Source organism: Musca autumnalis, unplaced genomic scaffold (genome assembly GCF_047663935.1).
Source record: "Musca autumnalis isolate F117 unplaced genomic scaffold, ASM4766393v1 scaffold_3, whole genome shotgun sequence".
In the NCBI taxonomy this organism is placed as follows: Eukaryota; Metazoa; Arthropoda; class Insecta; order Diptera; family Muscidae; genus Musca; species Musca autumnalis.
The window spans coordinates 176,929,489-176,943,186 of NW_027411866.1; the positions used below are offsets into that span (position 1 = coordinate 176,929,489).

General features: G+C 33.1%; 1 protein-coding gene and 1 long non-coding RNA gene across 2 annotated transcripts; both read left to right on the forward strand.

Annotated features, from left to right (window-relative positions):
* Positions 1–232: 232 nt before the first annotated feature.
* Positions 233–833, forward strand: LOC141396697 (uncharacterized). The gene is made up of 2 exons (XR_012411222.1): positions 233–607; positions 673–833. It is a non-coding gene; the product is annotated as an uncharacterized lncRNA (long non-coding RNA).
* An 11,844-nt stretch (positions 834–12,677) lies between these two features.
* LOC141398368 (C-type lectin 37Db-like) lies at positions 12,678–13,474 on the forward strand. The gene is made up of 3 exons (XM_073975654.1): positions 12,678–12,889; positions 12,955–13,028; positions 13,097–13,474. The coding sequence occupies exons 1-3, from the start codon at positions 12,787–12,789 to the stop codon at positions 13,472–13,474; spliced, it is 555 nt and encodes a 184-aa protein (XP_073831755.1). The 5' UTR covers positions 12,678–12,786.
* Positions 13,475–13,698: the final 224 nt, after the last annotated feature.

A 13,698-nucleotide genomic window follows, 5' to 3' on the forward strand; every position in this document is an offset into this window, starting at 1 on the left:
AGTTTCAAGAGATTATATTGAAAAATAAAAATATTTTTGAAAAACTAACTATTCTCTTTCATTGATAGGCTAAGAAGTTTCCGAACCGCCCTCGTATTGCCTCCAAATTCGCTTTCTTTTACTTTACAAGTTTGTTATCGAACAGCATTTTGTAAAAGTTTGTGCAAATTTGTACAAACTTATTATTACTAGACAGACTGTCTGCAAATTCAACTCTGATTTACTACATGGTACAATAATACAGGTAAAAGCAAGTCCCAGCTGATTAGATTCACCCGTAATACTAGTGTCAAAATGTATATGACGCTTTGTCATTGTGTATTCTTTTTTGTTATTGTTTTCAAAATAAAAATAAATCATCCACATACAGATTGAAATTAAAAATTAAAAAGGAATAGAAACGAAGGACAAAGGTGCTTATTTCAACATTTTATTAGATCCACATCGCAGACGTGACTGGGAAGGAAAGGATTTCAAGAAGAGTGATTGTATATGTTGGGATCACTTTTTACCAGAGGATACGAGAAGAGTAGGAAAAAAAATGGAAGCTAGTGCCACATGCAGAACCATTTGTTGTGCATTCGCCGAACGTTGTGACAATGGAATGGTAATTAATTACATGTATTTAAGAATTGAAAATGTATGTAATATGTATTTTGTTCAGTTTCACAGATATAAATATTGCATTCCACTCCACATCCGTTCAAGAACTTTGTGAGGAAAAGGAAATAGATATACAACAGGAGAAAGTCAGTCATATATAAATACTTCATATTATGTATTTACCTCAGCCCTAAATTAACAAATAAAAAAATCATTATAATGAAATGTTATGTTAACAAATGGTTGTCATGGGACTCCCGTGTCCAACATATACATACATGTATTTGTTCTCAGAACATCCCAAAAGGAAAAGGGAGAATTTTCTCATAGCACTGAATGCAAGCCGATTTATATTAGCTCAATGACATGGAAACTATTTATTTATTTTTATCGCCGCTCCTGTAGAGAAGTCTTCATGGCTGAAATAATCTGGAAAAGAAAGCCAAAATCACACTGAGGAGATTTGCCGCTACCAAAATTCAGATGTTCTGGTTAGGAATTGACCCGCAGACCTCCTGAGTGCAAGGCGGGAGTGCTTACAACTGCACCACGGTACCTCCCATGGCTAGTATACAATAAATGAACACAAACATCTAATTTCACAGTTTTACTAGAGCTTTGCACGTCATATTCACTCGACAGACATAATAGCCACACGGACAGCTAAAATAAAGCTCACTCTGAATGTATTGGTGGGTGGAGCCCTGGATCTCATTACCAATTGGGTGCAAGCGTTGATAGTAAGGTGCAGAAAAGACCGCCGTACTCTTTCAATGCAATTGGTTTTGATGACCTCATTCTAAGATCCAACAACAACACAGGACAGTAACATACGAAGTGCTTATATGAAGCGCACTTTATTTCTTTTTGATACAAGTTTTCATGTAGTATTTGGAATTACATCAATTAGAATACTCAAAATTCAATCACAAAAATCTTGTCCGTTGCGATATAAATAACCCCTTCTTGGCTTTGTTTTGTCATCCTTCGTCGCTCTTTATTCACAATTCCATCTGAAAAATAATCAATTATTATTGATTTTAAATATTTTATTAAGACAAATACATACCGCTAAAAACTTTTTGTTAAGATGAAATGTAGTTGAAACGTTAAAATTGAGAATCTAACGTTTTTTCTTCAACTCTTTTTAATTAAAAACTCATGACATTTTTCAAAACATATTTATGAACCTTCAAAATGTGTTTATATTTGTTTACATTTTTGCCAATATGGCTCTGACACTAGTATTACGTACAAAAACAAATTTCTATGTGGTTGTTGTATCGATTGTTGTACAACAACACTTGCTTTTACCTGTAATAATTGTACCATGGATTTACTAATACATACAAACATTTGGCTAGTTGCCTCGGCACTGTCTGGTAATTTTCGTAGGCAGTAAACATGGACATTTTTGAATAAATGAAAACAAATCTATTTCAAATAACAAAAAAGACAACAGTAGTGAGATTCTGTAACTCGTTTTTGTTGTTACCGACAAAAATCGGTAAAATTAAATCGCAAAATTATGACTAAAAACATAAAGAAAAGTTGGCATCACTGTTTGTGTCGGTAGAGGCTAGCGACTACTTTTTATTCATCGTTAACTTACCGAAAATTTTCGTAAATTATCGAAATTATATGCATTTTAATTTTACCGGCAATTATCGATAACAGCAAAAATGAGTTACAGAATCCCACTACAGGACTGGGATGCAATAAAACAATAACAAAATATGTGAACGGAAAACAAAAAGAAATCGACGATTTTCATTCATAATTTTATAACTGGGTTTGCAGTTTTCTGGATGCTTACGTCACACAGGCATGTTTTAGGTTTTTGTCTGTCATCTGTAAACGCAGTGTTACTAGACAGAAGAAGTCTTTAAACTCCTCTACACATGATGTTTCAAGGTTTATTGATTGCACTGAACCGCAGGAAATTTTTTAAACTTCCCTAAACAAAAACAAAAGGATTTTTAACTTAAATATTAAAATCAACATGAAATGTGGTGTGTTCCACAAAGTTAATGCGAACTAAATACAAAAACCTCAATCATTCACAATAAAAAAAAATATTAAAAATAAATACCACAAATTAATTTGAATATAAGCATATTTCATCTCATCAAAAAATCCCCCTTGTTCACTTGAACATACATACATATTTGTTTTGTAATAAAGATAGCGAACGTCTTGGTGAGGGTTGCGTGTGTAGATTAGACATATCATTTTGTTAAATAGGGATCTAGTTTAAATACAGTCCACTTGAAAAGGGTAAACATTTGGCAAGCAGACCTCCTTTTTTTATTATTATTAAGTCTATAGATAATACATGTATCCTTACAGACTAAAAATATACATATATACAATTACGATTGGATGGAAGTGTTATGTATTAAGATGTAATATTATTTTTCGCTTTAAAGCATCTTTATTTTCAGACAGATCGATCTGATTATAAAATTTATTGAACTGCAAAAGAAGGTAGCGTTATTGGCATAATTCCTCTGAAAGTATTGAATTTGAAGCAGTTGAAAATTTCTTGTTTGCCTGATGGGAGTTTTTATTATGATCCTACTCATTATCAGGTTTGAATAAATTCTTCCTTGAATGATATTTAAAACAAAATTTAAACCCAGCATTACTCGACGACTTTTCAATGTAGGCAGTTTAATCATATTAAGTCTTGTCTCATACGAAGGTAGGTTCTGATAGTTCCATCCATGATGACGCAGACAGAATAAAAGAAATTGTTTCTGAACCGATTCAATCATGTTTTCGTATATAGTGTAACGAGGATCTCATATTACTGCACCATATTCAAGTATGCTACGAACAAAAGATATGTAAAGACGTTTGGTGATTTGCGGATCCCAAAATTCTTTACCCCATCGTTTCATAAAGCCCAGTGCTCCATTGGCTTTATTGACCATAGAATTAATATGCTGTCGAAAGCTAAGACGATGATCCAATAATATACCAAGGTCATTAAATGATTCGACAGTGTCTAACTCGTGCTTATCAAAGTAGTATTTAGTACGTAGTTGATGAAGTCGATAGAAAGATATCTGTTTAGATTTTGGTATATTCAACTCGATTAAATTAAAATTACACCAGGTATAAAAATTGTCTAAATCTGACTGAAGAAGAAGCTGATCGTCCGGGTCATTAAATGAGCGGAATATGTTCACGTCATCGGCATACATTAACATATTAGAATTTTTAAAAATCGTGGGTAAATCGTTTATGAAAAGTGTGAAAAGAATTGAGCCGAGGTGGCTTCCCTGTGGAACACCAGAGGAAACGGATATCCTTTTCGAAAGCTTTAGTAAAATCGGTGTATATAACATCAGTCTGTAATCTAGATCTAAACCCATCATTAACAATAGTGGTCAATTCTAATATATTTGTAATCGTTGAACGAGATTTTCGAAATCCATGTTGACAGTTAGATAAAATATTAGAAACATCAAAGGACAAAGTATAACTAAGAAGTTTTTCTAGAAGTTTCGGTATGGCACTAAGTTTAGCGATACCTCTATAATTTGTTACGTTGCTCTTACTGCCGGATTTAAATAATGGTATTATATATGATCCTTCCAAACAGGTGGTAAATAATCTAAATGTAACGATTTATTAAACAATTTTGAAAGTGGAATGGCAAGATTATTAGCACAGTGCTTAAGAATATTCGCAGGTATTCCATCCGGCCCTGGACTGTATGTATTTTTTATGGTTTTTAGATTTTTCAAAACAGTATCTGTACTAAATGTAGATACATTTATTACAGAGGATTCGTTGATTTTGTAACGATAATTACCAGATTGGTCATATACTTTTTTCGAGTATGTTGTAGCAAAGAAATCAGCGAACAAATTGCTTATTGTGACATCATCATCAAGAATTTCCACTGCCACATGTATGTCTGTATGTCTGAAATATAGCATTTCCAGATTAAATGAAACCTTTTCCAAATTAAATGAAACCTTTTCCAAATTAAACGAAACCTTTTCCAAATTAAATGAAACCTTTTCCAACGGAAATTAAACCTTTTCCAATTCAAATGAAACCTTTTCCATTTGAAATGAAACTTTTTCCAAATTAAATGAAACCTTTCTTTTTATTATAATGGACATTAAACTGATATTGATTTTTATTGTTTTAAAATAAAATAATAACATCAATTGATGTTATTATAACAAATATTGTTATAGGTATCATTGTTATTTAATTATTTATTTTTTGTTTTTTGAGTTATTATTTCACAGTTTTTACTTCAGTCTTAACAATAAAAAACTATGTTTTCCAAACCTTAAAAATGAAATACGGAAATTGAAAAATACTTTTAAAACAGCCTCATTCGAAATAGAACGAGCTTAAAACGTAGGAGTTAAGAAAAACAGGCTCGGTATTTTCCAAAATGGATACTTCAACCAAGGGAACATTTAATATTTATAGAAGATAGTTTATTTAATCTTCAGATTCTGCTGCCTATATTATAAGATCGATATGTAACTCGAATGACAGTAAATAAAATCGGGGGTTTTGTGTACCATAATATTATAAGATCAATAAAAGCCTTCTTTATATTCCAACAATCAAAACTAGAGTGAATATTTTATTTTTAATTTGTATATGGTTATTGTTGACCTTTGATCAGTAATTTTCTTCTTCTAATAGTTTGGCTTAAGGTCATAAAGAATTAAAAACAGAACATTTTCGGTTTTTAGTTTTTATTTTTAATATCCGATATTTCGACTATCATCGATAGCTTTACCATGGAAGGTGAATCAAATAACCAATTGCCATACCTTGATGCCATAGTACACAGGCAGAATAATATATTATTATTGGACTGGTATCAAAAACCAACTGCCTCCGGTAGGATCATCAACTACCACTCGAAACATCCTCGCAGAATGAAAATTAATACGGCGACAAATTTTATCAACAGGGTGCTGAACATAAGTGACAAGAAGTTTCACAGCAAAAACATAATGAAAATTAAGATCATTCTAAAAATGAATGATTTTCCTTCAAAAACTATAAACGGTTTGATTAAACATGTAGAGAACAACAACAGATCTGACAAAAACGTACAAAAAGTCGAAAAAATATACAAAAGATCTACATATATCCCAGGTTTTTCCGAGAGATTTTCACACTCTAATTTATATAATAATGAAAAGTATCAATTAGCGTTCAAAAGCAGCAACACCAACAACAACTTTTTTAGTAAAACAAAATCAAAAATTCCACGTGAAGATAAATCAAATGTTGTCTATAAAATAAAATGCAACGGTGACGGATCCAACATATGTAAGCAGACATATGTTGGAACAACAAAAACGAAGCTCAAAACCAGGCTCAGTTCCCACAAATCCGATCAAAAAGCTAAAAACAAACCTCTAGAGCAAAAAACCGCTCTCGCAGCCCATTGTGCCAGAGAAGGACACACACCTAATTTCAAAGATGTAGATATTTTGGCTCAGGAGAGCAACTACAAACGCAGATTCATATTAGAAATGTTGCACATCGTCAATGTACCTGCAGAAAATAGAATGAATTACAAGTCTGACACGGAACACTGTGCGCAGATTTATAGAAACACAATAGAAAAACACCAAAAACTTTAGTTGGCAAGTTATTCTCAACAGACGAGGATGAAAAAACGGTAGCAGTTTAACAACAATTAGTTGCAATACAATGTAATTATTATTATATGATTGTTTTATATAATTATGTAAGAAAATGTTATTTGTTTCTCTTTAAAGTGAATAAAATCCCTGATGATGACTATCGATGATAGTCGAAATATCGGATATTAAAAATAAAAACTAAAAACCGAAAATGTTCTGTTTTTAATTCTTTATGACCTTAAGCCAAACTATTAGAAGAAGAAAAATATTTTATTTTTAACTTGTTTTAAATATCATTATAATTATTTCTAAGGCTTCTATATCAATATTTTTTTTCATTCTCCATGTACATAAATACAGTGCTTACAGCTCGACCACGCTCCCTTGCATCTCCAATTCCAGTTTAAATTTGACAAAGATCTGCACAGGTTTTCTATTATAGTCTACATCCTTTTCTTTTTAAAATACTGATATAAATTTTGATGATGTTGTAAATCAGGACCAGTGAATATTTTATTTTTGACTTATCATTCATTACTAACATCGGTATCGCATATCCTTGTGTATCTAAACGCTTTAGTATTTTTATTCCATGTAATTCTACCTTTTAACAAAATGATTATAGCAGTCTGTGTTCTTCCATATTATTCGTTTTAACTTAATTAAGGGATATTTAAATGTTCGTAAAATCCATTAATAAAGTTACGTAACCATCATTCCTAACAACTACTTGCACTGGCAAAAATTACCTGCAAAATAAACTTATGAATAATTCAAGGACAATAAATTTTGACGATTATTACATTCTTCAAAGGAATTGTGAACGTATGTCACTCCTCTTTTACCATCTGCCGAAAATGACAGCAATTCCGCTTACATGCCCTAATATACTTGTATTACTAAGTAAAGCATTGAACTGAACAGTTGTATTTTCTGATTCAGAATTATACTGCCTGGTTCTTTGCTATATGTAGATAGTATCATCTACAGCATAACTTTTACCAATTTATTAAAATCCTTCCCCTAGTCATAAAAAATACCCTTCCCCCGCTAGTAACAAATGTAAGATATGTATTTTTTTTAATACATGAACCGGCCATTAACTGGTAGGTAATATACCTCGAAATCCCATTAAATAAATTTATTCTGATGTCTTCATCATCCGTCGTGATTTGGTAGGTATTCAGTTGCGCAACTGGACCAGTGAAAATATTTGGCCTTTTCATCCATCAATCCCATTTCCCCATCTCGGCATAGGAATAACTTCCCTTTCAAATCTCTGAAATCTATGCCATTCTGTATTCGTCATTCCTCTTTTAACTAAAAGATAATTACTGGAATACGAGGATAATGAATCTTGAACAAGGAAGATGTCTAAAACACTCCTTACCATTTCACGAAGAACTTATCTTTCCTTCCAAGACAGTTGACTGCACTCAAAACAGTGAAAATCATTTTCCCAAAAGCTAACAGGGACTCCCATTCAAACTTATAATTTATAACAGAAAAATTGATTTTTCAGCATTGCTAGAAAAATAATATGTGTACTTTATGCTTCGGATGGCTTATACTTGGTATTCCCACTAAGACTTCTTTTTGACTCAGGAAAACATATATAAGTGCAATTCTATTAGGAAAGTAATCATGATCTAACCAAAAATGATATTCACCTGCGCAACTGGACCAGTGAATGTCGCTGCAACCATTTAATATATAAATTTTATTTCAGCATCTCGCCATTGGAAGTAGTTGTCATTCTCTAAAATTTGGTAATATTCACTTGCGCAACTGGACCAGTGAACATATTTGCCCTTTTAATCTATCAATTTCATCTTCCCATCTCGGCATTGGAATATCTTTCCTTTTCAGATCTCTGAAATCTATGCCATTCTGTATTGGCAGTCCTTCTTTTAACTAAAAGATTAAGACTGGAATACGAGGATGATGAGTCTTGAATAAGGCCATCCTTCATAAACTCTTTTACCATTCTGAGAACAACCTATCTTCCGTCTAAAACATTTGACATAGCTTGTAAAGTGTGTTTTTTTAAGCCCGATAGAACTTGAAATTGTAAAAAATAACACAAAAAATTAAATTGTAATCAAAAATTTTTTTTTTATTTGTTTCAGTATACTCTGACTAATCATCATGAATAGACTCACGCTTGAACAACGCTACGAAATTATCCAAATTTACTTTGAAAATCAGTCGTCGATTCGCGCAACTTATAGACGACTTCGTCATTTGTATGGCGTTCAGCGATGAGGCGCATTTTTGGCTTAACGGGTTTGTTAATAAGCAAAATTGCCGCATATGGAGTGAGACCAATCCACAAGAGATTTTGAATGCATTTTCAAAAATAAAATTCTGCGCTACAACTGAACTTCGCGATCCTTCATCTGACCATAACATAACATAAGTGAGGCTATAGAGCGCAGCATTCAACAGAAAAATCCACAAGATTGTTCGAACTGGCCATTGTATTGAAAGTTTCCCAAGCAGACAACTGAAGGGTTGACTACGTAAGAAAAGTATTATGTTAACATAGTCAATTGATATATTTCTCATTTCCAGATCTATATTTAACAAAACCGTCAAGAATTTCAGTTTACGTTTTTCGTTTATTGATAAAAATAAAGCTAAAATTATGAAATACCTGTAGTGAGATTCTCTAACACATTGTAGCCCCAACCGACAAATGTCGTTAAAATTAAAATGTCCATAATTTCGGTAATTAACGAATTTTTTCGGTAAGTTAACGATGAAAAAAAGTAGTCGCTAACCTTAATCGATAGCAACAGTGATGCCAACTTTTATTTTCAATCATAATTTTGCGATTTAGTTTTACAGATTTTTGTCGGTAAAGGTAAACATGAGTTACAAAATCCCACAACTGTAAGGTTTATTCACAAATACATACCCAGCAAAATGTTTGTAGCCAAAGAAGTAGTTGAATCATGAGTGCAAGTGATTTCTGGCTTCATCTTTTTGCGTGAAAGAAGTCATGATTTTTACAAGGGCATGGTGCAGTGAGGTACTGTCTAATTTGCTTCTTATGCACACATTTTGCATTAGTTCTTTGTAGAATAAAATATTTGAATAAATATACATTCCATGGAATGTATTTTGAGTTGATTTTTCGATTCATTTCAAAATTGATTCGCAAGCATGCATTTTGAGGATATGGGAGAATTTAACATCTATTAAGCGAGGATTTTTTACTGATATGAGACTTTAGGGCCATTTAAAAAAGTATTTAAAAAAATTGTGGTAACTTCTAATTAATATATATGGTCTCTTTCTCTAGTTTCGTTCAAATTACTGCCAAACTCATGTTTTTGTAGAACATTATTGTTTGAAAAAACAGTAATTTGATAATAGTTCGATAGTCTTAATGAAATTGAAATATAATGAATATAAAACAATGGAATAATTTTAAAAAGCGACTGAGTGTAAATAAAAATCAAATACTTTTATTCTAGAAAGTTAGCTTTTATTACTCAAAAACATCTTAAAACGCTTCTTGCATAGAGTCATGCAAAATAGGTGATCAACATTTAAAATTGATTGCATCCTAGCTGCACCATGCCCTTGTAAAAATCATGACTTCTTTCACGTAAAAAGACATAGTCACTTGCACTCATGATTTAACTACTTTTTTGGCTACAAACAAATATCCAGTCTGACATTTCTTGCACCTATGATTATCTTTTTGGATACAAACATTTTGCTGAGTAATTAATTTTTTTTTATTTCCTTTATTATTCCACTTGGGAACATAGGGCTTCTACAAGAGTTTTATATAGAGGTTTATTGTGGCACAATGATTTGGAATGATTTATTTTGTTTTTAAAGTTCCTTCATCGTTGTTCTTCGCCATGTATTGCTTGGACGGCCTGGACGTCGGCTGCCCTGTTGGTTCCATTCTAGGGCTATCCTTGGGATGCTGTGTTGAGGTTTGCGCAGAGTGTGGCCTATCCAACTCCATTTCTTTCTTAATAATTGCCGCAATATAGGCTCTTCATTTGTCAAGGACCATAGCTCTGTATTTCTGATTGTGTTGGGCCAAAATATGCGGCATATTATTCGTAGGCATTTGTTGATGAATGATTGTAATAATTGAGCCGTTTGTTTCGTCGTCATCCAGGTTTCACTGCCATACAATAGGGTAGATTTCACACATGCATTATTCTTAATTTAGTTGTCAGTGATAGTTGGGTTGACCGCCAGGTACTATATAGCCTTCCAAATGCTGAACGGGCTTTATTCAGTCTGTTTAATACATCCTTCCCAATATCGCCATCATTTGATATGATGGATCCAAGGTAACAGAAAGATTGCACATATGTTATTTCCTGGCCTTTAATTTTTGTTTTGTTCGATGAAGTGTTGTTTATGCACATCGCATTTGTTTTTTGTATATTTATTTCTAGGCCCATTGACTCTGCTATATCCACCAAGTCATTTATTTTTGTTTGCATGTCGCTGAATTTGTGTGATATTAGGCAGATGTCGTCCGCGAAGTCAAGGTCCTTTAAATGATCATGTAGCTTCCATACTATTCCTCTTTTCTTCTGGCATACTTTTGTCATGATTTCGTCCAAAACAACAGCAAAAAGGAGGGGTGATAGAGGACATCCTTGTTTCACTCCAGCGTTTGTTGTAAACGTTTCGCTTTGCATCCCATTATGTATAACATGTAGCGTGGATCCGTCGTACATTCGTTTGATTATATTTATTATTTTTAGTGGTACACCTCTAATGCGCAGGCACTCCCATATGGCGTTTCGTTTAATAGAATCAAATGCCTTTTGGCAGTCGATAAACACCAGGTATAATGGAGCTCGCCATTCAATTGACTGGTCAATTATGATTCGTAGTATGTTGATCTGGTCGACGCAGCTGCGATGTGGTCGAAACCCTGCCTGTTCTTCTCTTAAAGTTTCCTCCACACATTCCAACCTTTTATTTATTAAAATTGCAATAGTTTTGTAGACTGCAGGATTTGCTTGAAGAATCTCAGGAGGTATACCGTCTTCTCCTGGTGCCTTGTTACGTTTTAGCTTCAGTATTGCCGAGGCGATTTCGTCAACAGTGGGAGGTTTTCTGATGTTGGGCAACTGCATCTGGGAATAATATTTGCAAGCACAGTCTGATTTGGAATATTAGTGTGTTCATTGATATTACTTATTGTTTCGAAATGCTCCTTCCATCTGCGGGTTTGGTCTTCAGTGTTTGTAAGTAGCTAGCCATTTAAGTCTTTAATGACGGTGTTCCGTTTCGGATTTTTGTTAAAAATGCGGTTTATAAGATTATGCAGTTCTCTTACGCTGTGTGTGCTGCGAGAGCAGTCAAAAAAAGAAGAAGTTGGCGAACTACTACGGGAATGCATTCCAACGACAGAAACACCTTGGGAAAGAACAAGTTCCCAAATTAAGAATATAGCTGTCCAAGCAATCGGATACAAACAGAAAACAGATAGGAAGCGATGGACTTCAGACAACACCTGGAACCTCATACAGGAAAGAAATACCTTAAAGCTGCAAAAACTTGAAAATTCAAATCTCAAGGAGAGATACGAGACACGGCGAAAGCAGTGAAGAAATCAGCTAGAGCAGACAAACGAAAATACTTCGAGAATATGGCAAAAGATGCAGAAGAGTAATTAAAATACCATAAAATAAATTGTTTCCTGTTTTCTTAAGAATTTTATTTGCAAAAAGTTATTATAAATTTAAACATTGCTAAAATGTGAAAATTTTATGAAATGGATTCAAATCGGACATTGTCAAAATGTGAAGAACGGAATGCATTTTTCACGACTCTGCGTGGACTGCTTCTAAAAAAGCTATTCAATCACTACTTCACATAGAACAACTTCAAATAAATTTTGCTGGGTACCTATATAACTATATTTGTTTTAATTACATCAAATGATGTTAACATTTTAATTTAAAACAATAAAAATCAATATTAGTTTCAAGTTCCTTATAATAAAAAATAAAGTTTTCATTTGATTTGGAAAAAGTTTCATTTCATATGGAAAAGGTTTCATTTCATTTAATGTGGAAAAGGTTTCGTTCAATTTGGAAAAGGTTTCGTTCAATTTGGAAAAGGTTTCGTTCAATTTGGAAAAGGTTTCATTTAATTTGGAAAAGGTTTCATTTAATCTGGAAATGCAATCTATGAGCAGTCTAATAACAATGTGGTTGCTTGCTACATGTATACGCATGTAAGATAAGAGTATTTTACGACCTCTCCATAAGATTGTAAGGCAGATGCGTTCGTACACATATGTGCACTCTCACTTTCTCTTTTCTACACACTAGTTAAGTAGGTTAAGTAATATTTTACTACTTAGTTCTTAAGAATAATTTTACTTTTAATAAACAGTCAATGTATAGCATTCAACTGGGAAAGAAGTGTTTTCTTTCCACGCATCGGATCCCTATTCACACCCCTTATTCTCATCTTACCTACTTGACGAGGTCTGATTGATTGAAAGATTCAGTTGTGACGTAGTATTCGACGACAAACAAAAATGAGCTGCAATAGAACTTTAATGTTTTGCCTCTTGGGTTTCATGGCCTGCCATTTTGGGACTGGATCACGGACACCAAATATAACAGCTACCGTATTAGAGGGTAAGACACCGCTATTTGCTCGGATCAATCAAAAAATAAGTATGATTTTCTTTTTATTGTGTCAGATTATCCCGATAACTTGGAAGTATCGCCATTTACCAGACTGGGCCAAAAACTATATCACATTGGCGAAAGCAAGGTATGTATCCTTGACATTAGAATGTTTACAGTGAAATTAGTAATTTTTATTCGCTACTTTTTACAAAGGTGAACTGGTTCAAAGCAAATGTGATTTGCCGAGGTATGGGCGGCTACTTGGCTTCTTTTGACAATCAACAAGAATTCAATGAACTTTCAGAGCACCTAAAAACAAATTATCCCACGGATAGATGGTTTTGGATATCAGGATCTGATTTGCATTCTGAAGGACAATTTTATTATTACAGAACTGGTGAACCAATGAAATATGCTGCCTGGTCATCGGCGCAACCAGACAATGGCAGTAACAAAGGTGAAGGTGAAGATTGTGTTCACTTGTGGTACAAAAATTCCACATATGAAATGAATGATTGGATTTGTACCCAAGAGGCATTCTATATCTGTGAAGCCGACAAGCCTACTACGATTTTGGTTACTGTATTTTAGAAAAAACGATTCATGGTCTGTTTTCTAAGACTATTCAAAGTAATTTTATGCAAATGATGAAAGAATTACACACTTAAACGAAAAATAAAGAGATTTTCTAAACATAACTTTTAATATATTTTATTGTGCGCATTTGAGATATTAGACATCATTAGAATGCCTGGGGAAATTCTTTTTTTGGGCAACTATTTCAGATTATTTCAACTTTTTTAATAGTAGCGCAC